The sequence below is a fragment of the Nymphaea colorata genome, chromosome 3, assembly GCF_008831285.2.
Source record: "Nymphaea colorata isolate Beijing-Zhang1983 chromosome 3, ASM883128v2, whole genome shotgun sequence".
NCBI lineage: Eukaryota > Viridiplantae > Streptophyta > Magnoliopsida > Nymphaeales > Nymphaeaceae > Nymphaea > Nymphaea colorata.
Window position 1 is genome coordinate 24,475,243 of NC_045140.1, and position 25,748 is coordinate 24,500,990.

At 39.8% G+C, this 25,748-nt stretch overlaps 2 protein-coding genes across 4 annotated transcripts; one reads left to right on the forward strand and one right to left on the reverse strand.

Annotated features, from left to right (window-relative positions):
• The first annotated feature begins 10,410 nt into the window (after positions 1–10,410).
• Positions 10,411–12,869, forward strand: LOC116249546 (uncharacterized). 2 transcript variants are annotated; one of them, XM_031622666.2, is made up of 4 exons: positions 10,411–10,952; positions 11,092–11,432; positions 11,597–11,733; positions 12,430–12,869. In XM_031622666.2, the coding sequence occupies exons 2-4, from the start codon at positions 11,183–11,185 to the stop codon at positions 12,526–12,528; spliced, it is 486 nt and encodes a 161-aa protein (XP_031478526.1). In that variant the 5' UTR covers positions 10,411–10,952; positions 11,092–11,182; the 3' UTR covers positions 12,529–12,869. The 2 variants fall into 2 exon arrangements, with proteins under 2 accessions (XP_031478526.1, XP_031478525.1); XM_031622665.2 differs by having other exon boundaries at positions 10,416–10,952; positions 12,427–12,869.
• A 10,387-nt stretch (positions 12,870–23,256) lies between these two features.
• On the reverse strand, positions 23,257–25,715 carry LOC116249929 (cyclin-D4-1-like). Of its 2 annotated transcripts, XM_031623240.2 has the most exons (5): positions 25,197–25,714; positions 24,702–24,788; positions 24,289–24,592; positions 24,084–24,196; positions 23,257–23,720 (listed from the first exon to the last, which is right to left on the reverse strand). In XM_031623240.2, the coding sequence occupies exons 1-5, from the start codon at positions 25,422–25,424 to the stop codon at positions 23,514–23,516; spliced, it is 939 nt and encodes a 312-aa protein (XP_031479100.1). In that variant the 5' UTR covers positions 25,425–25,714; the 3' UTR covers positions 23,257–23,513. The 2 variants fall into 2 exon arrangements, with proteins under 2 accessions (XP_031479100.1, XP_031479101.1); XM_031623241.2 differs by lacking the exon at positions 24,702–24,788 and having other exon boundaries at positions 25,197–25,715.
• Positions 25,716–25,748: the final 33 nt, after the last annotated feature.

A 25,748-nucleotide genomic window follows, 5' to 3' on the forward strand; every position in this document is an offset into this window, starting at 1 on the left:
CGCACCACCGTTTAAAGGGAGTGCGGTTCTGGATCTTCAAAAATCTGTTCTATCAAATTTCAGATTTGAAATCCATATAACTAACATCTAATGTGGATGTTGATATGACAAGATGAAATCCATAGTTCATCTAACTAAAGATCATAAGTCAGACTTAAAATCCATTTTTAAGATCCTTAGTTTACTCTTTTGTATTGAGAAATCATAAGTCAGACTTGAAATCCATTTTTAAGATCCTTAGTTTACTCTTTTGTATTGAGAAATGGCCGGATTGAAAGATTGGAGAAGGAGGGTTTCATCTTAAATCCACAGTTTTTAAATTCTCAAGGTCTCAAATCCGATACTATCAAAATCTCGTAAGAAATTGAGTTGTTGTTTGGGTCCAACTACTACTATTGTTCAAACAGCCCGGTGCGATCCGTTCAAACTACATGAATCTCCATTCCTTTGTACTCATAAATAAAGGGTAGTGGGAAGACCCTTTTTTGATTCATGCATTACATTACTTCTTCTTCTTTTTCAAGTTTATCTTTTTTATTTTTTGAACGTGTAAAATTTACTACTATTAAAAACCATTTCCAGAGATATCATTTCCTATATAGACTATCAAACGCGGGAGAAGTTATCATCGAATGACCTAATTGTCTTCTACGACCCCTCTCTTTCTACGGATTTTTCCAGCTTTTGAGACAAATCTGTAGTACGAGACTTAAAAAGCTTCTTCAAGAACAGACCACCTATCAAACACGTTTAATTTAAGGCAGATTGATGTAGCATTAGAAACCAGTGTTCAATTTAAGGCAGCTGTTCCTTAGTTCAAATGGCGCCTAAGGTCTAAGGGGTCAGTTGGAAACAGTAACATATTGTTATTGTCTTATAATTTTACTAAAAAAATGGGATAGACTTATGGAAAACTTGGCACAACATTTCCCGAATTTGTTCCATTTTTAAAAAAGATTCATGGAACAGTAGTAATGTGCTAGCTGTTGGAAAATAGTGTTTGATGAATGTGCTTTAACTAATATACTCTTTATAGATTTATGGAATACTAGAGGCAGGTGTTCAAGTTGGAGTAGATTTATGAATTGCTTATTTTATTCGCCAAACAACCCCAATAATAATAATATGTAACAGTTTCATGTTCTACCCCAAACATGAGGACAAGTTCATGGAATTTTCAAACGGCCCATAAAATTAGGGCCTAAGAAAATTCAGGCAATCAGAAATCTACCAAAATTTCTAACAGGCACAACACATATGTTTGTTTTTTTAAAACACAACCTCTGGCTGAGAACATACAATTTTTCAGTTGGAAAGAACCTCGTAGCAAGCACACGTAGTTTGGCTTTAAATTTGTCGCTGCTGCTTGAGTTTCGTTATAGCATTGCTTCTAGGAGCAAGCACAGTTTTCTATTTAAAAAAAAAATTATAAGAAAGCGACTAACGTCTTGGCAAATAACAAATCATCATTTCTCAACTTTTAAACATTCCCGATTAGACGATTAATGTTCTTATGAAAAAATCTCGAAGTGCTCTTATAACAAAAAATTTTGGATATAAAATAACAATAACACTTAGCATAAAGAACAACTATTTCTTTTGCTGATGAAAGATATTCTTGTTTCATGAAGGGCTCTTTTAAATTTTATGACAAATTTTTTTGTTAGTTTCAAAGTTGGGTGGTGCTTTGCACCTTGCCCCCAGTTTGGAATAACATTCTTAGAATTGTCTCAAATAGCTCTATATTCTCAAAAAATGTAGACTTATCAAATATTGTCAGTGCATGTGAAAATACATGCACATATACAGTTTTTAAGGTGTGTTTGACTTCATGCTCAAAACATCCTTTTGGAGGCAAAACGTTGTTTGAGGGTGTTTGGCATTGGGGCGGAGCCAAGGGGGACATGCATGGGCCCTAGCCTCACCTCAAGTTTTTTTTTTTTAATTTACATGTAAATTTTAAGAAATTTTACTTGTTAAAGGGAATCCACATGGGCCCTGGCCTCACCTCAAGTTTTTTTTTTTTTAATTTACATGTAAATTTTAAGAAATTTTGCTTGTCCTATATAAAAAATTTGAAAAAAGATATTTTGGCCCTTGTCAAAATTAATAAACTTTAATTCGGCCCTTCTTATGAAAAATTTCAAGCTTCGCCCTTGTCTGGCAACACTTGAATTCATTAAAACCCGGTTGAAAACCAGGATTTGTAGAAGCCAGTGAGGGGTCTTTTTTCACAAAAAAAAAAGACGTTTTGAGGGCATTTTGGATTCCACTTAAACAATTGTTCACTACAAAATTGCAAAGGCATTTGCCAGCCGATTTGATGCAGATATTGTAAGTCTGTTGTTATTAAAGTATGCAAAGCAAATCAGACCATTTAAAAAAATGAGCAGTTAATTGTGCCGTGAAAAATTATTGTGGAATTAAGGGCTTGTATTATGTTGTTGAGTAAAGTTCCTTGATTCCTTTGTGATCTTTTATTTACACAGTTGTCAAGCATATTCCACCTATACGTTCATGCTAGAGCTCTAGACCATATAAATCTAAGGAGGTTATCCAAACAAAACCAGGTTTTCAATAGTGAAAACATGGTTTTTGACATGCTATCCAAACAGTAAAACCAGGTTTTCAACAAACCCATTTTTCAAGGCGTGCATCCAAACAAGGCCTTAGATCACGTTGCACACATACGTTGCCTATTGTTTGTATACAAACATTCAAAAGTATAGTCATATGCATGAATTGAAGATGTAAGAATTTAAAAAAAAAATGAAAACATTGTAGTTGGTGAACTAAGAAAGCCCCAGCTAAGAAATCTGATTAATGTATAGATTTTGTTTTTAAGATTATTTTGCATTAGTGCTGGTAATTAGCCCGATTTTAAATAAATCAAGGTTTAAAATAGAAAACAAAAAGGCCAACCAGTCTTGAATAAATTAAAAGAGAGAGTTTCCCAAGTTAAAGTGCATAGGGACCTCTCTTAATGCAAGCCTGCCAACTTTACCCAAACTTCATTAATCTATGCCACAAACAGCTAACCCATTATAAAAAGAAAAAGCAAAACAAACAATTATTTTATCATTTAAAAAACCCCATTAAGCTAGATTAGTGCTCTGCATCTTGAAGAATCATTTCTCCCCTTTTCCACTTGCCCATTGGACATAATAAATGTAAATTATTCAACATTCCAAGATGAAACCCTAGTTGGAAAGATGAGGCTGACAGCCTTTGCCATCAAATTTGTTCAATTAATTTCACCTCTTTGATTCCTCATCGTGCATTATAATATGACTGAGATGCAGTTATCAACCAACATTGGAAACTGCAAGATGATTGAACATATCATAATGCTTTCTTCTTTTTTAAGATGATGCAAGGCAGAAAAGTGAACTCAATCATCGCCTTCACTTCATCATCCCAAAAGCAACAACAGCATGTCAAGATTGATTAGTTTATGGGTTTTCAAGCGTCTTATATGGAGGGATGTTCTGGCAGCTATTATTTGTCCTTGGATCTTGCTCAATATGAAATATTTGAAAAGATGAAAAGGGCACTAAAACCATTGGTTTGATTGAAGTGCACCAAGGGAAAAAAGACGACTTAATAAGATTATTTTTGGCTTCTCAAGGAAAGGCAAATGAGTAGATAAATAAAGTTTTGTATACGGAATCTTTTGTTTCCGGAAGTGGAACGAGGTCTTATTCATGGTAGGAGCGGTGGTGGAAAAGAAAAAAAAAAAAACTTGGCAACTTTATGCACTTTTGGTTATTAAAGTTCGACGAAGGACATCTATGGATAATTAAGTTTGGGTAGCTTTGTAGCTTATTAACGTGAAATTATTTTGCAATTCTCAATGACATTTAAATATTTCGCGGGAATATAATATTTAAGCCCTTTGTTATGCGGTGCACATGGGCCCTATAAAAAAACATTTAGGGGATGCATGGTTAGGTATTGTTTGTGACGATAAAAAGAAAAGAGAGAGAACTAGTCAACGCTCAGAACTTCTCCCTCTCAAATGCTCACCTAGCATACATATGATAGAATCAGTTGTAGGTGATCAGCATAATTATATATATATATATATATCTATATATATATATATATATATAAGACAAAAAGGAGACCACTTAATTCTTGTGAACATTTATTTTAAACATAGAAACATATTATTGTAACACATGCATCAGCTCAGGATTTTTCATGAGAATATTTAATTTAATTTAATTTTTTTTTTACTAACAACGTTTTGGTGCTGTAAGAGCCATTAGTATTTAGGGGGAAAAAGTAGATTAAAACCAGAGAATGATTGAATTCTTGTATAATAATTAAGTTAATCGACCGATCGTATTTACGGGGTCAGATTGTACAATAAGTACTTTGATTATCGATCTATTTTAATTGGCCTGATTTTGGTAGCTGATCCCTCCACCTTCTCTTATATGTATCACGGGATAATGTGGGTGAAATCTTTGTAGTGTTCTACCAAACCTGGCTATATGCGATGTACTCGTGCATGAAATTTTAGTGTGCCAGTATGATTATGACGAAAATACCCTTCATTCACACAAAAAAAAAAAAGAAAATTTTTGGAGAAGACGAAAATAGAAATTGAAAAAAAGTAAAAAGTCCACACTGAACAAGACATAATGTCGTGATCTTGCAGTGTTTTTAGTCATTGGAAAGTTTCAGTTTAAATGGAAAAAATATTGGCATGAGGCCTCATATTTTCTTTCAAATAGAAAAAAAAAAGATCCTTAGGTCTCTTGGACGGCTAAAGAACAAAGACTTTTACGTGACGTAAACAAAATCATTCATCAGTAAGAGTTCACATTCACAAACATTTGGGAACAAATGTTAATAAATCAGTCATTCATTTTCGAGCAAATGTTAATACATCAGCCAGACGAGTACCGATATGCAAGTTGAAGAAATGAGCAAATGTTAATACATCAGTCGGACGAGTATCGATATACAAGTTGAAGTATCATGCACAGACGCTACCCCAAAACACCAAAAACAACCTTGAAACATATAGAGATGAGGAAGGTTACGGTTTCACCGGTGGTTCCTTGTAGATCTTGACAAGTATGTGGAGTCCGCAGGACCTTCCTTGCTTCAATGACGCTAGAATGAAGCCAAAATTTTGGTCACACCATAAAATAATGACCTTTAATTGATACTCATTGAAAAGGATGATGGAATAAATGGAGGTGGCGTTTGTATCACTTTCTTTCCTACAACAGTGGAGATGAGGACAAAACACGCACAAGGGTTAAGTCGGAGGCCACTGTTGGCGTTATGAAAATGAGGTCGGACTTATCCTGTGGAAAAAAGCCACTTTCCCATGGAAAAGTGAGTCTCACATCTGCCTGGTGACGCAACTAGTTCTCGATTGCGCCAGATATTCACACCTAGCTTTTTTGGTGCTGTTAAATCGTGTTTGTTGGAAAAAGTAAAAGGTGAATCCGATAAGCAAGTTAGGTCATGAGCTTCAGTGTCTGCATGCTTTTGGTGACGGGCACCCCTTCAAAAACAGGTTACTTTGTGTGACTTTCATGAGATCAGACAAACCAACCACGGCGTTTGGCGGTTAGATTAATAAGACTAGATTCATTGGCAGAGCTAAAAATTTAAGGAAAAGAGGTCATCTTTATACGTATACAAATAAGGGACTCTGCTCTCTAACTATATATATGTATATATATATATATATATATGTCTCTTACTTATAGGTTATAGGTAGCTCTGCCCTTGGTTTATGATATTCACCTTAAAGCCGCTTTTTGTGAGTCCCACCTTGTCAGTTGCTCTCCATTGGAAGAAAATATGAGAGAACGAGTGGTTTAACGTGGTTAGGTGAAATTGTTAACCTTAGTTTTGATAACGTGTAAGATAATCATTTATACCTAGAATTTGGTTACGTCAATCAGCAATAATTATTGTTGATATGGACATGAAAATTATCACGAGTATTTATTTCAGTTTATTTTTAATAGCATTTCTTTTCTTGAACTAAAATTGCAGATTCTTGGAAGTAAGCCTACAATCCCCAGCTCTAAACCACGCTTTCCTCCTCCAAACTGGATTGGAGAATTTGAGAGTCTCAGTTTGCCATGCAAGTAAAGACGCCAGCATCCTCTTTGGAAGGCAGAGTCCTAAAAATCTATAAGGGTGATTTGTTTCACCGCTATAAACTCTGCATAAACCGGTCACTTCGGCCTTCACATAATCAGACTTGACTTGCTTCTCGCAAAAAAAATGGGGACAATCATTTCTGCAGTGCCTCCATCTCTGCAATTATTTGAATTCTGAAGATATTGATCGAGCATGGGAGGATTATTCTTTTGTTAAAATTTACTGCACAAATAATTGTTGTGGACACAAACAATTATCTAATGTGGTCGCATTTGGTTTGGTTGGATATAAAAATCACCAACCCTTGACTAAACCAGATTGCAGAACTTGATCTAAACCATAGCAGATTCGTGAGTGATTTCTTGTTCATGCACAATGCTGAATATGGGTCTGATCATACATGCCGCCCGCATCCGATTAGAATATATGGGAAAGATCTGCATCCGATCACCTGCTCAATTACTCGACTCAAGTGATGGAACTCATCTTGCAGGAAACGCCATGTATGACATAAGGAACATGTGAGGTATGGATCAGTTGTTAACTTATGGATGGGGAGAGATATCTATCGCATCAGCAGCGTGAAATCATCTCAGCGGCTGAGCTAAGATTGCCGACTGTAGCAAATTGCATGTTCGGGCGTTATCTGAACAGGGCCGATCAGTTGCTCAACAGTTCAGTAACCAATCAACAGTTGGGTGACATCCGTTTCAATTCAGATAACTCAGTTCCCTTTTATTTCATTTTGAAATAGTTGACGGAATTGAACCGAGAAAACCAAGATATCAAGCAAGTCATTCAAGTTGGCGGCTGCCGGAAGTCACCACCGTTTTTTTCTCTTAAAAAAAAAAAACTACTCCAAATGGTTGCCCTCATCAACTGCACACCAGCCGTTTCGCGATTGTGTCCCCAAGCACTTGTTTGCACCAAACACATAAAAACAGCTAAAAGTGTTCCTTGCTTTAAGGGGTACAGTGCAATTGAGCGGCAAGGTGACATTAAGAGTAAGTTTGATGGCCACAGAACACGCGGAATGTAACACACATGCCTTGTTTAGTCGACTTTTTTAAACAACCGCCATCCGCGATGCAAGATGGACACAGTGGACAGTTGAATAGAGGGTATAAATTAACCCATGTTCCACACTGTTCTAAGCTCTCGAAATAACATGGAACAGGACACAGTCTCTCGCCCCGAGCTGCCCTCGAGTCGAGCTTCTCCCCTCCTCCTTTGTCTCTCCCCCTTCTCTCTTTTGAGTCTCCCCCTCCCCCCTTGCTCTACGCTTTTCTCCCTTGTTCTCTCATTATTGTTGTCAGTTACTCTTCTATGCAAAATGGTAGCAAGTGACACCCTCAAGTTAAAGATGCACCGTAAGTCCACTCAAAACTCCGAAACAAGCTAAAAGCTTTTAAGTATGAATATATGACCATAGAGTTTTATAACGAAGGTGGGTTTGTGTTCCTTATGTCCCTTGTTTGCATGAAGGTGGAGACAATTGGGTCCCACCATTTAGTGGAATGCTGCATTCTCCACAATCAAACGAGCTCTTAAGTCTTCGCTGTCTGACCAAGGGTACAGCTAGATCTTAAATTTATGCACACACTTCATTTAACTATATTTGATTTTGTTCCTCATGAGAGACCTAGACACATAGATTGGGAGGCCCTAGTTGTTGCACCTAAGTAAACTGGTTTATTTGTTTTTATCTTTTCATCTCCCAAAGACCATTACGAAAGCCTTGGACCAGATTTGTCCTCTTCTACAAAGTCTAGCCCCCAGTTTCAGAGCTTCTAAGAAACCAATTCTAGCGAAAGTCAGATCCACCATGGACTCACTAATGGCCAAACTAGGAGCTCAACTAGAAGCGCCCTTTAGATCTAAATTCTGCTGCTTGTTCTTGTCAAATTTCAAAATAAGGGTGTGATAAGTGTTTGATTTTATAATACTCTTCATTTAGATTGTGTTTTTTTTTTTCCTGTAATGTAAAGTAAATTATTTAAGAACACGAACAGTTTTTTTTTTCATGATCATAATTGTTGAGATGCTATAAAATGTTGAATACATCTGGAAACATGGCAATTGATACGTTGGTTCTTATCAAATCTACAACGTGATTCACATCCATAAATGAGGAAGCTTCAAAATTGGCGATTTGGCGGCTCTCAGTTTTCCAGCTGTGCAAAATTTCTTTGGTCCCAGTTATTAAAGCGGATCTTAAGGCTTCTTTAGATATCTTGAATGTCAAACACTTAGTTGAGATCTGGATCCCATCAAGAGCTCTAATGCGGTCCAACTCCACGAGGCCAATGATACGTGAATCCCCCCAACAAATGTGAATAAAAAACGCGGATTTTGGGGGCCACCAGGCTCTGATATGTCAATTTGGATCTCAGAATGGACCCATTTCAAAATCAATGCATGGGCAATGGACCTACATCATTCAAAGATCACCTACTCAAAATGTGGGTAGCCATTCCAGAGATCAGCTTGATATAACATATTTATTCTATTATATATTCACATACATATATTATATGGAAAATGTTTTCCCTTAAGAATCTGTCTGATCGCTCATATCCTAAGGTAATTCAAACACGAAAACCTTACAATGCAGACGAAAGATATTATAAAAAAAATGGTTACTGTTGTGGCAGAGCGAACAACTAAGCGACAGTCCACGGCTCAAAGTGTCGGCGACACCATCAGAGAATAGCTCGCGAACAGTTTCCGGCAAGGAGTACCAGAGGACCACAGATTTACAACACCTTTGAGAAATGCTGGTACCATTGTTTTTTTTTCTTTTCTCTCTTCCTTTGATTCGATTGAAATTGGATGTTGTTAACGTCTAGTTCACCCGAAAACTGTATGTTGGTCCACTTTACTTTATTCATTTAACTCTTTTCCTTATGATCATAAATGAAAGCTAGGTAACTGTAGACTGTATACTTTTCATTTTGCCAAATAAGTTCAAACCATTTCTAGTTTTAAAATAAAAAACAATATTTAAGACAAATCCGCCAAAAAAACAACCAACCTTCACTTGCCATCTGCAAAAGAAAGATTTCATCTTAATCAAATCAGACTTTACAGCTACAAATTTGGCTGCATGAGGCCAAATGGGGTTTTCTTTCTGAGTCTTTCTTTCTTCTCCTCATCTTCGGGGCACAGAGAAGACGCCAACGGTCAGTGTTAAAGAGCCAGAAGCGTTACTGTCAAGTGGGTATAAGAGGGTTGCGTTGCTGCTGCCGTGGCTAGACAGTTACTGTGCTTCACTCCTTCAACAGTAGACACGCTGATCCGTCTGCTGCTAAATGTTGGCAGTCTTTGTACGCTGGGAGGCGAACAGAGTTTCAGAGAACAAATATCAAATTCATCAAGTGGCAGCTTCATGTCCCGCTGCACCTGCTTTCCTCTCAAACTCATCACAACTCAACATCTTATCGTGTGTGTGTAGAAAAGATTTGGAGGATGTTCAATATTTTTATCGAGTAGAGTCTGGTGTTTGCAGATTGGAGGTCCACTTGATAATCAATCAGGTGTATTCAGGAAAACTTTTTTCTAGGAAAGAAAGTCCCCACACGAGATGGGCTTCGGAAAATAAGAAGTTTTGTTTGATTAAACATGTCCAAAACATGAACTCATCAGATTTGAAATAAAAGGTAGAGAATAGCCGGGAAGGGGACGATACTTGTTGCATTGCGGAGACGTTTACGCACTTCCGTGTGAAAGAAAGGTAGAGAAAGTTAAAAGATGACTCGTAAGTGGTCATTCACAGTGATACTTTTCCTTTACATCGCCATCACATGCTAACAACTTTTAAGTATAATGTTTTCGTTGGAGTAACCGTTATTTTCAAAATAAAACGTTCACGAATTATTTATATAACATTGTTTGGCATATTACAGAGCGTAGGATTTATAAAAAAGAGCATGTAGAAACGGACGGTTACTTGGAGTCAGAGTCGTCAGTTGCTCGCTTATAAAATAAATGTTTTTAGTTTTCTAATCGCAAGTAATATATATATATATATATTTTTTTAATAACCAGAGCACCCGGTCGGTCAGGTTTTTTAAAAGGAGGGTCGGCCTGGGTCCGACCCAGTTGGTGGGTTTGGGGGGAAATGGGGAATGTGGGCGGTGGGGCCCAGCAGCTCGTGGAGGGGAGGAGGGTGCGTCAGCGCCTAACCCGCGAAGTCAACCGTGGGTTAAGGGGAGAGTAGGAGGGCCAAGCGGACAGACAGACGGAGGGACGATTCTTTGCTTAAATACCAGCAACTAGCGAGAATACCCCGCATTCAGTTCAGTGGGACCTTCTTCTTCGTCTTCGTCTTCGTCTTCGTCTTCTTCCTCCTCCCTTTGGTTCGCTTCACTTGTAGTTCAAGCTAGAGGAATCAGTTCAAGGCGGTGGTGGTGCTAGTCGCTGTGACCCTGCGGGGTTTGGTGTTTTACGCTGTACAGTACGGCAACGAGAAGGAAGCGTGAAGAGGAAGCTTTCTGTCTCAGAGTTCCAGGACGAGTTTCTGCAGGCCACCATTTTACGTTTTCCTTCTTGTGTTCCTGGCCTTTTGCAATTGGTGCAGGAAGCCTTCTTTTGGTGAGAAGAGCGGTTCTGGGGACTGCCCACCTTCTGGTCTGAACACGCGAGTCAGAGAACCGATACTTTCGGACTTCCCGAAGCCGCCGACCTCTTTCTCCCTCCGTTCATTGATCGAGATCGCGAGTCGCGCTGATCCCGGGAGTCAGACGAACGAGTCGGATCGTTCGCGGCCTCGTGAAATCCCTGATTTTGAGAGATAATGTTATCCTGCAGGAGAGGTAGCGCCCTTGGCTCTTTTTTGTCCTTTCCCCCTTTTCTGTCGCTTCTTCCGTTGTCTTTTTTTTTTCGTTTTAAGGTCTTTCAGATACGCGTCTAGCGATGGTGCCCTTTTGCTCATCGTGTTCGGTTTCGTTGTAGATTGAAGTGCCATTGTGAGAGCCAGCATCCGTTTCCTTCTGTCTGTTTGGAACGTCGATTCTGTTTGGTTTCCTTTGAAGAAAGGGAGGAGATGGGCAACTGTCAGGCGGCGGAGGCGGCGACGGTGGTGGTCGAGCATCCCGGTGGCAAGGTGGAGAGGATATACTGGTCGTTGAGCGCCACCGAGATCATGAAGGCGAACCCCGGCCACTACGTCGCTCTTATCATAGCCTCCATCCCGTCGAACAAGAACGGAGGCCCTTCCATCAAGCAGTTGAAGCTCCTCCGCCCTGACGACACGCTCCACATCGGTCACGTCTACCGTCTGGTTAGCTTCGAAGGTTTGTCTTCCTTCTCTCTCTATGATCTGCATGGGAGAACCAGAGATAATTTTCTTGGGTAGCTAATATTTTTTTACAGATGCGTCGAAGCTAATGAGTTTTAAGGTTGCCGACGAATTTCTGTTTGGGTATATGAACTGTTTCTCTGTCTGAACGAAATGCAGAGGTTCTGAAGGAATTCTCGGGGAGGAAATACGCCAAGCTGAGCCGGATGATGTCTCTGCAAAAACAGAGGGAACGGCCGGAATCGAGGGAATCGGTGCCGTCCCGGAGACAGCTGACCGTTGAGAAACCGGTTAATGTAATTACATCTTTTCCTCTCTCTCGATTTTCCTTTCTTTTTTAAAGAGGAAAATGAAGCAGAAACGTAAAGAAAGCACCATCTAAAAAGCCAACAAGAAAAACTGCTTCTATAATTCTATAACGAGCAAGAAGAAGAACGTCTCTTTCATACTCTTCAGTTTCCCACTTTCTTCTGCTTTTCGCCATTGTCTGCCATGATGAGCGTCTCTTTTTGGTAATTTGTGGTGCCTCGCGTGGTGGTCTTCCGCGTCCACTCGCAGGCTGCTGACGCAAGGCCGCTTGGTCTCTCAGAGTTTTTTTCTTTTTCTTTCTCGAGTTTTTTTCTTTATGTCCGTCTCCTAGTCACAGTGCCTGGAAAATATATTCTTGGATATCCCTACTCCGTAGGGGAACGCTTTCCTAGGAAAGTAGGCGCTTAGCCGTCCGAGATAAAGGACGCTGCCGAGCCTGCGCCGCGTTCTACCCGAGGCGTAGGCCTCCCGACCCGTGTGCTCGACGGTTTCGGAGGTCAAATGATCCGAGATCTCAGTAGCTTCGGAAGCTTTAATTCCCCTGCGTTTTACTTCAGCTCCGATCTTGAGTTCTTCCATCATCGTCGGATCAATCATCATCATCTGGAGCGGTTGTCGATTCTCGTTTTTTTTTCCGGACTCTTCTGTTTTGTTACTGACACCATGGTTGCTACTGTCAGCAGGTAGAGACTGACGGCGTCCGGGCAGGGAGAGGCCGATTCGTGGGGAGGCAGGGTCAGTGGCGGCCGGCGTTGCAGAGCATAGACGAGCTCGGACGTTGAGTGGTGCTCGCTCCTTGGAAATAAAGATGCACGATCAAAATGACTCGGTAAAAACCGCTGGACTGGCAGGAGAGGAACGGGAAGGGATTTGCCGTCGCCTTCCTTCTCTTTTACTTAAATTTTAAACTTCTTTTGAGTTATTTTTCTTTTCATTTCTGGGAGGAGTTTGTTCGAAGGGCTAATATTTCCTAGGGTTGTGTAAGCAAGATCAAGGTCCTTATCTGGTTGAAGCGGCGTTTGCTTCTCTTCTGTATAATGAAAGTCATGGTCTCCAATGTTAATTTCATGAGACGCTTGAAGTTTACCAACCCAGAAAAGGATGACCTCTGGGCGTTACACCATCTCCGTTGTCTTAAGCTCAGATTTTGGTGGTGTCGACTGCGGTTCTTTTTCCATCTCTCATCGTTTCGTGAATCATCTATACGTGGAATGAACGAGAGCGAGCGAGAGAGATGGCTGAAGACGCGTGCGCTTGTGGTCGGAACCTCCTTTTTCAGAGAGGGAGATCTTTTTTTAGTTGGCTCGTCACCGAAAGGGCGGGTCTCTCAATAGAAGTGGCACTCTTCTTCTTTTCTTTTTGCTTCTTTCTTTTCCTCCTTTTTGTTGTTTTCTTCCGGAAAGAAAACTACAAGAGCGAAAAGTACTGAAGGGTGTGTTGAGGGGTATCAGGGTAACCGGCATAAACGCCGAGATGCAAGAGGACAAACTGACCTTGCCCACGCGGCCACGGCTGCAGGCCTCTCTCTCTCCCATCATCCGCCTCCTCTCTCTCCCATCATCCGCCATCGGAGAGATAGGGTTGATGCCTTCCGACTTTTCCGCTGCAGAAAGCGGTCCTCTGCTTTATCCAGTTGAAATGGCAGTGGTGAAGATCGGGGAAAACTCCCTCGTGAATGCTGCTGTACGATAAACTTAACTTTTTACAGAGAGCAGATAAAACTTTTTCCGTTCTGCGAGTAAATGTCAGAACACCAATTTTGTATGTTGGTCCACTAGAATTCGCTTAATATTAAGAGAAAAATCTCAAGCCTTTTCTGATAGTTCGGGAAATCTTTATATATTTTTGATCCCCTTTAGCCTTTTGCAGAATCTGAATCAAGCTCATCTGCGTTAACTCTGCAGCTTTTCCTGTTTTTAGTTCTGTACATTAAGCAGTAGCTCTCTGTAATTTCTGCCCTCGACCTTCATCCCATTTCGAAATTTAGCTGTTGGTTCTTGTTTCTGGGTAGGGCTTGAACAAGATTCGGGCGTCATGAAGTTGGCATTTATCCCATGGTTCTAACGCAATTCAGCTTTACTTTCAGACTAAAGCCTTTCTTTGAAAGAAAATCTGGGCCCGACTAGATTACGACCTCACATTCACATGTAATCTGGTCAGTTCTTTTCAAGGGTCCTCATTTTAAATGCGATTAATAACCAGATCTTGTTTTCTTCATTAGACTCGATTAAATAATTAGTTTAAATAAAATACAATTATACAACTCATGGTAGGAATAGTGAGAGAAAAAACTAAGAACATCTCTTTCTTTGGTCAGCACAAACAACACAATATGAAGTGCAAATAACTCTGCCACCGCCGTGTTGGGACACTACGAAGTAAATTGAGTTGATTACCAGTACTTAACCTTTTTAGTTGGAATGGAAAATCACAAATTGTTTTACCACGCACTCTGAAAACCAAGTGAGTGGTTCTAACGACATTTCTACTTTTAGAGTGAAATGAGGAGTGATCTCATCACTGCTATCGCGAAACTGACCAAGGTGAGGTCCGAATCCGCACTGAATGCACAACAGGTCATGAATCTTTCGTTTCAGCACTTGGAAGCCTAAGAATTTGCAGTTCTTGAACTGTTTAATGGTGGATATTTGGTAAGTTGTTCCGACTTTCGATCTCCATCTGCTGAGGCTTCCAGAAAAACCAGTCGTTGTTGCAGATGTGAATGGTGCCAAACGCCGGCAATTGGTAAGAGCTTCATAATAGAATATTTGCAAAGGGCATTTGAAAGAAAAACATGGTGTTCTTAGAACGCATCAACCAAAAACGTGATGTGATTATCTATTTCGTTTTTAGATCCTTGCACTGAAAACTCGCCATATGGACATAAAAACACCCTGATTCATAAGACAAAAAAGAAAAGAAAAGAAAAAAAGAGTGTTCTTAAAACACACTCTAAAATCACAATTCTTATAAAATCCCTTGTATTTTAATCCCCTGGTAGGGTTTAAGAGACAAGGAACTCTTGAATATTGGCGCCAATTCCCAATCCTATTAATTGGGATTTGTCTTGTCCCAACTCCCAACCAATATTGGGAATTGCCCAATCTGTGAACTTGTTGGAGCCAACAGTGTGTAGGTTCAAAGTTGGTGCCTACACATTCAACTTCTCTCGCTCAATCGACTGCAATCTTATGTTCTTGTCGACTGTTTGCTTGTTTGGTTGGACTTTTCGTCTCCCATATCGCACGCCATCCTATTTCTTTCTTCATTAAATGAGAAAGATGCGCCTACAAATTCTCATCCCAAGCATTGGTTTTCAAGTTCAAGGACTTCAACCCAAAAGCCGGGTGGGTGGAGATCTTGTTGCACTCAAAATGAATTTCTCGGCTGACTGCCTTCTTTTCGTCTGCTGTTGGTCTTTCAAGTCTCCACTGGGCACAAGAAATTCTTTATCAAACGAGAAGGTTCCAGTCGGGTCATTGGTCCGGCGACCGGCACGATCTCTTCCGTCGAGATGATGTTTCCGAACTTAATAGAACTCTCCTTTTCGTGACTAGCAAACCTGTGGCGAAAGCAAGGATCGAAAGCATCCAATGAGATAAAAAAGAGAAAATCTGCCGCTTTACAAGCTTTAGTTGTGGTCCATCTGTGATATTAAAAGGAAAAAGGCTTGGATAAATCTGTTTTCTATTCTCCATGATAATCTAATCTGTTGGCTTTTGTTAGGATTTTTAATGAACATTCAATTCGTTCCTTCCTTTTTCTCTCGTAAGGGGGCGTTTGATAACCATGGATCTGAGGTCAGAGATGAAAATATTTTTATTTGAGCCAATGATATGACCAATGACCAGAACCAACATGATTGCCCATTACGATTGCCCATTGGAAAGACATCCAATCGCATTTGGCGCAAATTACATGACAAGAAGAAAGCCAACTGATTATTTTGTTCTCACTAAACACTAAACATAAATAACAGAATTTTCAGAATAACTGGAATATATATCTTAAGAACATGACTTCTACGGAAGCAATTCTCAACAGACATATGAAAGCAAAGGGTGCACGTAAAGTTTAGCCAAAAGTATTAAAGAAGAAAAACGAGGTTTAATTGACACGTGGTCAAAGAATTATGAATTAGGCCAGAATAATTAAATTTAACATGAGTTTAGGGGGGTTGGTGCAGTAGTTTAGTGTGTGGGTTGGTAGGCTGTCAGTTTTTATTTTACGACCATCAACCTCTTATGTTGCAAAAGAGAGATCACTAACGTATAAGTTGAAGCGCAATGTGAGTGGCACCCCGAGACACTAAAAGGAAGCCCTATATTTTAAAAAGACAAAAGATTGAACGAGAGTTTTGTCTCTGTGCCAAGGAAAAAGGTAAAATTTGAAGCTCTAAATTTATAGTTCGATCGACCCAATCAAGGGCCAAATGGCGACAGTTCACCATTCCGACCAACAGTCTTATTTTCGATTCAATCTTGGAGAACAGAAGAGCTAAGGTGCATTTATCATAGAGAGATCACCAGAAGAACAGTGGTTGGCCGGCCTTTTTTTTTTTATTGAGGCAATTTAGCTTGTGCAAGGTGCTACCAGATTTCAATATTTGAAAATTTTAAGTGGGCGTTTGGATGACACCCTGTTATCAAGTTTTGTCAAAAATCAAGTTTTTCAAAACTTGGTTTAACATACTCAAAGCTAATTGGGTTTCTATGAATAACATGGGGGACAGGTTTTTCACTCTTTTTTACAAAAACATGCTTTGCTAAAACTGGGTTTTCCCAAACCCATTCTTAATGACACCCAAAGACTCAAAAAACATGGTTTTAAAAAGAAAATCAGGATTTGCAAATGCCCCTAAAATCTTCATTAGTTGAACTTTGAAAATAGTGTTGTAAAAATAGCCCTCAATCGAACGATCTTAATCAAATCTTGACAAATTGAAACGAGTAATTGACGGACATGAGAAGGAGCACATGTGATAAATTGCTAATTTATTTATATAATATTTCAATGTATTTCTTACTTTTATATGTAAATCTCTTTTGAACGGCCGATTCACTTTCTTGGGTCTATTCCTTTCAACTTCCAATTTTCACAAGGGCTTGAAGTCCCTTAGCCAAACCGAAGGGGCACTTGTTGAAGCGCTTAAATATTTCCAAAATCGGTTCTGCGATATAGTTTTCATCTTATCCTAAAGTTTTTAAATGAAGGCTTCATCATCCCATTGAAAAGTTGTTCTATGAGAGGAAGATGATGGGACAGCCTGAGAGAAGCCACTACCATGGCAATGGCAGCTCATTCTCTGTCATTTAGACAGGCTACGCAAACGTCCCATCCATTGCCCACATATTGGCAGGCTGCTGGAAGTGGCACCATATCTTTGGCAAACGAAGGATATCTAGATATCTGAATCATTATGATCCTCAATTTCACGTTCTTCTAAAATACCAACATCCAATTGTAACTTCTACTTCACCTGTTCAAGACAGAGACGAGGTACCAAGAATAGTTGTTAGAATGTTAGAAGACAGAAGGAATGATGCTCAAGGGGCGTTTGATTATCTGATTCGACATTCTAATTAAGATCTTCATCACAAATTTCTTGTATTCTTCACTTTTAAAAAGGAGTGTAGATTTTTCGCTTAAAAGATGTAGGCATCGCAACATGAATTCAAAATTTTTGAATTTTTACTGGCTTTAACTAGAGATTATTGTATTCTAATTATAACGAAGATCTTAAATTCATGGTGCTTAAGTATGCAGTTAGCAAGACAGGCTCTACGTGAATTGGAACTTCAGATATGAGAATTAAAATAGTCAAGTGCTCCCCTTGCTTTGAAACATGTGGTATCATATCGGGAGTAACTTTGCTAAAAGATGATATGTTTCCTTGTTGCCTTCTGGTTCTAATGTGAGCTGATTTGTCAAGGTGATCAAATTTTCCATGGAAACAGAAGATCATTTCGAATTTCGATCTTTCGGACGTTTTCTCCATAGCCATAACCGATGTTATCTTGAAATAGATGCAAAAATGAGTCTTTCGACAGCTTTCAGCAGAAAAGGGAAAAAACGTCATGTAAGGATTGAAGCACTAAGATAATACTAGTTTTTTGATGCAATAAGTTTCAACAAAAGCAGAAATATATTCCCTGAATCCTTGGTGCCGTGAAAATGATGCAAATTGTCCAGGCTATATCTCAGTTAGCAACAAAATTGTGAGTTTCAATGCCTTCGATGCCACATCCGATGTCTAGTTTGATTTTGAACCTGATTAGTTGGATTTGGTATTCAAAATTTGGCTGATTAGAGTTTGAGTGGCATTTGGCTGATCATATTCTCATTTCTTTAAGAAGATTTATACATCCAAACCTGAATCCAACTCCAAGAAGAAATGGGCAGTATTCAATTAGTCAGATGCAATAACAACTACCATTTCCGATTCAAATCGAATCGAAGTCGGGTAAATAATGAAGGCAATGAATCAACTTGAGCTCTGCCACTGCATGCAACAAAATTGCATGCACCTTAATGGGGGCTTGGCAACTGGGAATACCTTACAGGCCAGACGACCGTGGTGCCTCGCTTGCAGCTGCAAGACACGGCCATGAATTGCAGCAGGGAAGGTTTTAATGATCCTTTGTCTCTACCTTGGTCGTCTAGTCTCTCAAAGAACAGGCTGTCCTTTCAAAAGCAAACACTGATCCCATGTCTCATGCCCAGTGCCTCCTCACCAACTCACATGCTGCACTCACTTTTCTTCGCCGCTTTGGCCAACCCAGCCGGACCCACTACAGCCTGGCCTGGGGTTTTTTTTACCTCTTCCATAAATTGATACATTGATATTGTTATTCAAGAAGAAAGGTTGGCAACCAGCAAGGCCAAATAATTCATATTTATTCATGTCTTGACTATTTGGGTCCTTTATTTGGTTATCTATGATAGATAAATTTGGCCAACAATATCACCGTCATGAATGTCGGTGCTGAGAAGCTCGTGTCGATTTCAGATCCGAGGCTATCAAACACAACTTATGCACAAAAAACGCCCATGTTTATGGTCTTTTATCAAATCTAACCGTATACTTATCGACCTCTACTTCTACAACCGACAATTTTCTCTTGTTATGAAGTTTCTTACGTGAATATCAGATTTCTACAATGTAAAGATTGACATTCATCAATTCAGCCTTGCAGATGTTCATTAAATCATCTAGATTGTTAGATTTGGTTAAAATATCTTGCACCAATGAGAATTGAAGGTCGCTTTTTCAGCGTCCCACATTATAGTTGCATAACGATGAAGAAGAAATGGGAGGAGGAAAGTAGGTATTGATTCCAGCAGTGTTGAGAAGGCAATGTGTAACTTCGAATTGAAAAAAATATTTGGTTTGTCCTCAATTGCAGAAACCTGCAAAAGAGGAAGACAACTTCTTGCGTTAATTCGCCGACATGGAATGACATGTTGCTGCTAACCCTAGTAGACTTTGTCCATTGGTGTTTTAAAATGTATGATTCGTTTGTGCATGATCACACGCAAAGCTCTTAATACGGAATTTGGGAACAGCAGATAAGCTGAAACGGGAAGAATCTTGAAAATCAAAGGCAGGAAATAGAGTTAAAGCTGATAATATTTATGGTGGGTTCGATTACTTTGGATCTTAAATTCATTAGACATGAAGTGACTTCTTCTTGGTGTTGATCAGGCAAAAGATCCGCACTCGGATTCATGGTTCATCAAATCTCCATATTTAAGGTCGCCATTTTACTTTTATAAAACAGAAGAAAAGCTTCTCAGATTCATTGATTTAGATATCGATTCTCGAAGGTCTAAAATCAAATTAGAACGGAAGTAATCAAACGAACCTTTGAAAGATAATAGAGTTAAATTGGTGTTTCAATGGAAGCGCTTCATTTGACTAAAAACGAATGCAAAAATATCCACAAACTCGAAGCCAAGCGTTACTTAATGCAAATTTCAGAAAGTCTTTTCTTGCAATAAGTAGTTAAGCGTGTGCTTTATAAGTAGTTAAGCGTGTGCTTTCTTTTTTTCTGCTGAGCACATAAAAGAATGGGGAGTTCCTTTCCTCCGATTTCCATTTCTTAAAATTTTGAGAACAAACAATTTTTTGTCTTCTCCATGCAAACTCAATTCAGTGCCGCCAGATTTTCCCACTCAGGAAACCGCAACCAACAATCTTTCTTGAGCTCCTTTCCGCTAGATGAACTTTCCAACAATGAACACGAATCTGAATCCAATTGATAACTGGGACCTGAAAATGCTTGTTTACCACATCTGACTGAGCAAATTCGAAATCAAATCAGTAATAGAATAAATCCGGATTAAACGAAACTAGCAGAAGATTGGACAAATAGAAATTGTCAGTTGTAAGAATTAAGAAACGAAGATTGGAAGGACGGTAGAGAAAATGGAAACTCAGAATTTTTTACTGCCCATAAACCAAAGTAGGAAGGAGGGGTGCCCACATCCACATGCGCTGCAAAGTACGCGACACAAGTTTCTGAAATTAAAGACAAAAACGTGGTAGGAAAGGAAGCAACACATTCACAACAGCCACGGCTTCTGTGGATTGACTTTTCAACTCAGGATTTCGCTGTGACAGGTCAAAAACGGAGGACAGTCTTTTCCTGCTGCTCCACTGCCAACACTGACACAGTCCCTTAATTGCTGGCAGCAAGTTTTCAGGCTCACCGTATTCGCATGGGGCCGTCGCCACTCCTAAAGAAGCAGGCGGCAGAGACCCCACCGCCGGAAAAGAGGAGAGACTGAGCCACCGCTCCGGCCACTCTGCCCATATCTCAGAGGGCCAGGATCGTAAAAGTCTCTCCCGTTTCGTCCTTCGGGCGGGGAGAGAGCCCCGTTCGGTCGCTTTCCTTGCTCATGATTTTGTCTGGTCTGTGGTTAGTCCTGGAGCCTGCAGTCCCGTCCCCCCGGCGGCCGTCCGATGAGGGGCGAGATTCGCTCGCCTTACGCCACGTGTTTGATGATATTTCGAAATGGGCCGCTTTCACTTTTACCGGTGGACGGAAGAAGGTTGACATTTCGAATCCGGGGAATCGAATGAGGGAAGCGCGTTTCGCTGGTACTTTCTAACTTTAACCAGATTTTACTGTAGAAAACTTTACATTGAAGATGCAACTGCAGGTACCACGGGTTAAAGTATGATGTTAACAACCCACGTTGTTATTTTGGTATCAAACTTTGGTAGGGTACTCTACACTCCACAACAAAAGTGTCACCATTTTAATGTTTAAGATCTAAGAGAATAGCGTCTAGAACAATCAAACAAGTTATCACAAGTTCAACTAAAATGCCAAGTAATTTAACGTTCAGTTCCACTTGTTCTTACCTGAGAGCTTACCTTTAATCCAAAAACTTAAATGAATGATTTCGTTTTTTAATATATTTTCATTTCTAATCTTAGAGGTAGTTTGATTGCCCGCGGTCTTAATTCCTCAGGATTTGAGAAGTCTAAATTTAAAACCAGACACTCATTTTTCCAATCTTCAATGATTTTTTTTTTTTTTAAAAAGACAAAATAATTCTTAGTTTGATGAACTATGAACTTGATCATGAATAAAGAGCCATGCCCATTGACTGAACCCACTTTTAACATAAGGGCATGACTCAAATGGAAAGATAGATCACGGATCGGTCGTAGGTTACAAAATAAATTGGATCTGAAGCAACAAAGCTGGACTGGATCATATTAAATACGAAATTTCATAGTTCAAACGAGGTCGACCCGTTTGCAACCCCAAGTAAAATTTTGTCCTTCTCATATTTAATTGTTTGGTTGTCACTTACTGAGCCCGTCTTCACCAAATAAACACGACAATTAGTCCCTTACTTAGACCTGCACTTTTAATTGGATCATCAAGACCTCTTTTGTTTTTCCCTATTATACGACATAGGCGCACTCAACTGTCAAGTTTCATAAGTGGCAAGAGAAATGTGAAGTATGTCTGAATCAAATCTCGATTAAATTATCCAGCAATTGCACCCATTAACCTTAGTGGTACATTCTTTTTATTATTTCAACATATATTTAGGCACAAAAGAGTACTTCACATTTCTTTATCTTATAAAAAATTTAAAGGCCCAAGTTCACATAATGAGCTAGTAAGCGTCCTTTTTGAGAAGTGAACCTGGGCGCACGCCTAAACCACTATGGGCTACTAGAGAAAACGCCTTGGAAGTTAACGCAAGTTCAACAAAATGACAAATCTGGGTAGTTATCTTAATAAAGCTTGTCGATTAAGCCAATTATAAAATTGCCTCTTTCATGATTAAACTAAGCAAATAAACACGTGCATATATATATTTAAGAGGTTTGTGCACAAATCCTGTAAAGTTATATACAGTTGTATGTATCTTTTCAGTTAAAAGTTTCCAAAGAAACCAAAATCGGGACATGTGAATTGGTTTTTACACGAGTACATATTTGAATTGCTGCTTGCATAGGGGTTCAGGTGAGGGGCGAAGTTTAGGGGTGAACAATGAGTCGGCTCGTGAACGAGTTTGAGCCGAGTCATTTGCTTAACGAGTGAGCTCGAGTTCGTGAGTCGACTCTTTCAAATAATCGAGTTGAGTTTGAGTTCAACACGTAACTGCCGAGTCGAGCTCGAGCCTTAATCGAGATCGTCGAACCTTAATCAAGTTGATATATTCTAACGAGTTTACGAATTTGTCGAACCTTAATTGAATCGAGCTGGAGCTAAACACGTGATAATGAATATCAATTCTATTCAAACGAGTTTGTTGAGCCTTAATCGAGTTGAGCTTGAACTTAACACGTAACTATGAATATAAATTATATTCAAACTAGTTTGTCGAGTCGAGCTGCCGAGTCAAACTTGAGCTGCTTCCATCGACCTGTTCTAAGCTCGACTCGGCTCATGTTCATCCCTACCGAAGTCCCCTCATTTAGGGTCCAGGTCAATATTAGGTATAGTTAATGAAATTTCTACAAGTAGGACGCACTCCCCTTACAGTACAAGAACTTACCCCGACACAGAGTTTAACACTCTTCAAGTTAGCAAATTTGAGCTATATCCCTCAAGGCACAAACGGGTCTGAATTTGAAATTGCACACATATATATATATATATATATATATATATATATATATATATATTTTTTTTGCATATATATATATATATATATATATATATATGTATATATATATATAATCACATAGAAAATAAGAGTTGAAGTTGGATTCAATACAAAATCTTCAAACCGGATGCGAACTACTACTTGCAGTGCTCGCTTTTACCAAGGTTGGCCTTTTTCGTCTTCACCCTCTCTGGCCCTTTCTCTTTGTTCCAACCATGGGCTCCATATTCGAACGGTGATTTCGAGTACAGCGTCGTGGGAAACGCCGAAATGGGTGACCCTCCATGAGCCGTATTTTATTGCCAAGAAAAGAAGAAAGGCAAGGCCATAACTACTAAGAGAGAAAATTTCAAACATCAAGTAGATCAATCTAAACAATAAATATCTCAGCTCTTGTATCAAGTCAAAGACAACCTTTACATTTGTCCACCATCAAACGGCAAAATTTATGATATATGGTAATGATTTGGACTTGAACACCATGTCCCGATCAAGCTAAGCATAATGAAATCAAAACCTGAAGCCAAATGGAAATCACACACATCTCTCTCCGGATGATCTTGTGCTGAATTAGTCTTTCCTATTGTTTTCTTGGTCGCCGTCGTCGTCTGTACATACGTCTTCTAGCTTACGACGTTTCGCCGCCGGGAATGGCGATCTGGTCCTCGCCGTTGGTCGACGACTGGTGAGTGTCGTTGTAACTGGTGCATTCTGCAGCCTCAAGCACGCCGATGGGGCTGCGTGGTGGTGAGGCCATGGCCGTGCTTGGAAACCATGGTTCCTCCACTGCCATCCCTTGCATGAGACGTACGCAACCACGCAACTCTCCCTGCATCTGTCGAAAGCATGATAACTACCTAAATATCAACGTATCTTCTTATGAATAAATCCAGCAAACAGAAGACCATTCTGTATTAGAAATTCTCTCTTTTTTTTTCTTTATATATTGTTTGATGTCAAGAGAGATTGAGAGAGAACTAATTCATAATTCATATAAAAGAACCTCCCCATATCGAAAGAAGGATTGTATATGACAAGCTTCTGATTTTACTAAAATTTTTTGTGTGGGAAATCCTCTGTCTTGTGAAACAATTGAAGAAAAAAAAATCTTTTAATTTATAGTTTGTTTTCACGTTTTTCGTAGCGATCTCTATGAAAGGTAAATGCAATAAAAAAAAAATCAAAGCTTTGTTCGTACTCTAGAGTAGAATTCCGGTGGATATTTTGAGACGCGCGACCTATCATCTGCCGCTGCGCACAGAACGGCAGCCGCTGCAATACAGGACGGCCGGTAGCCCAAGAAATCGATTACTGCGACCACACCAACAAAAAAATATATATCAGCTTGTGAGGCAAAATCATGTTTGGATAACCTTCATTTGTAGTTGTTCGTCTATCTTTACCTCTGTTTGCTCCAAGGATGAGCTGAACGGCCTTCGAATAGAGGCGATTGCTCGAAAGAGCAGACGACGTATCTAGTTTTTTCACGAAGTGACTAATGAAACTGAAGGGAGTGACAGGCCACAGCCTCCATTTGAGCTTAGCCATTACCAAGAGCTCCATCCTCTGGATAGTTCGGGCCTCAAATATGTACCTGGGCTCTCCAATCTGAAGGTCCACCAGGTTAGGGACTTCCGGCTCTTCCATTTTCGCTGCCAATGATAAACAGGCCACGGCGAGCAGATGAACGGGCCATCCCTTTCCCTTCTGCATATTTCACAAACCAAAAGAGCACTTGATCTAAGAAATAAACTACCACTCACCAGTTATCAAGCCATTCGAGATATAATCTTAGTTCTGGTTGAAGTTTAGATACCGGCAGATCATGTGAAGAAAGAAAGCGATCGAAATAGTTGATTGAAAGGTAATTGGTCACGGGACCAAAATTGTAATAGCCATTCACCTAAGAAGAAAACAATTTACAACCAACACAGAGTTAGAAAATAAAACTAATAAATAAAAGGGCACTACGCATCCATGTGCTGGTTGCGGAACTCTGTCAGTGTTCTATTAACTTCTGAAAAGAACGGATACTGCATTAAAATCCTTGTTGACAAAGTTCACTGGTTAGATCAACGGGCATCTCTCATTCCCCTTCTAACTTGTAAAATTTCTGTTCTTTCAGTCCTGTAGGTGCCGCCAGAATCAGTCTAATGGGCAGATTGAGGTATATACCTTCTGCTTATGTTACTTTGATTCCTTCCTGGATCTATGTTTGGCAAAAAACCAACATTTTCTCGACAAAGCAGTTACTAAGGAAGGTCCTAAGATGAACGCGGTTATGAACTTTGCACGGAATCAAATCGCATACCATAAGAATGTAACTGATTGCATTTTGACGGCTGGTGACATCCAAGGATCGGTTGCGGTATCTGTCGAGGTAGTCCGATTGTGGCAGATGCTCCGGTTCCCGGTCAAAAATCCAGCCCATCGATTCGTCATCGTCGGCCGGATACGGTTCGTAGTTCGGCGCGTACCAGCGGCTCCCCGGCAGTCCGTTCTCCCCACTGAGAAGATTAATGGAGGCAGACATTCTCATGCAGTGTTAAACTAGGTAGCCATGGTGGTAGCTGTAGCTCGCTTACCAACTACACAGAACATCTATATATCTCTCCTACTCAAAGTCAGCCATGAATATGTAATCTTCCCAGACAAGGCCTGGACTCTGCAACATCTATCAAACAAAATAAACGGTTGTCTGCTTCTTGTTAGGATTAAAGGCTTGGGGGAAGAAGGGGAGAAGAAGAAAAATAAGAAAAGTGCTTTTCTCATCTTCCATTCTGGAAAAATCTGGGTGGGTGTGGTTTGCGTGAATAAAGGACGACGAAGACGACACTGGTGCCGTATTTATATATCACGGGTC

Bases quoted from the DNA above. Each gene is read 5' to 3' on its own strand.
- LOC116249546 (XM_031622665.2), top strand. From the start codon at position 11,183: ATGGGCAACTGTCAGGCGGCGGAGGCGGCGACGGTGGTGGTCGAGCAT. The intron at 11,433-11,596 runs GTTTGTCTTCCT...AACGAAATGCAG, and splicing joins CCGTCTGGTTAGCTTCGAAG to AGGTTCTGAAGGAATTCTCG. The intron at 11,734-12,426 runs GTAATTACATCT...TGCTACTGTCAG, and splicing joins CCGTTGAGAAACCGGTTAAT to CAGGTAGAGACTGACGGCGT.
- LOC116249929 (XM_031623240.2), bottom strand. From the start codon at position 25,424: ATGAGAATGTCTGCCTCCATTAATCTTCTCAGTGGGGAGAACGGACTG. The intron at 24,789-25,196 runs GTATGCGATTTG...TTTTCTTCTTAG, and splicing joins CAATCAGTTACATTCTTATG to GTGAATGGCTATTACAATTT. The intron at 24,197-24,288 runs GTAAAGATAGAC...GTGTGGTCGCAG, and splicing joins CATCCTTGGAGCAAACAGAG to TAATCGATTTCTTGGGCTAC.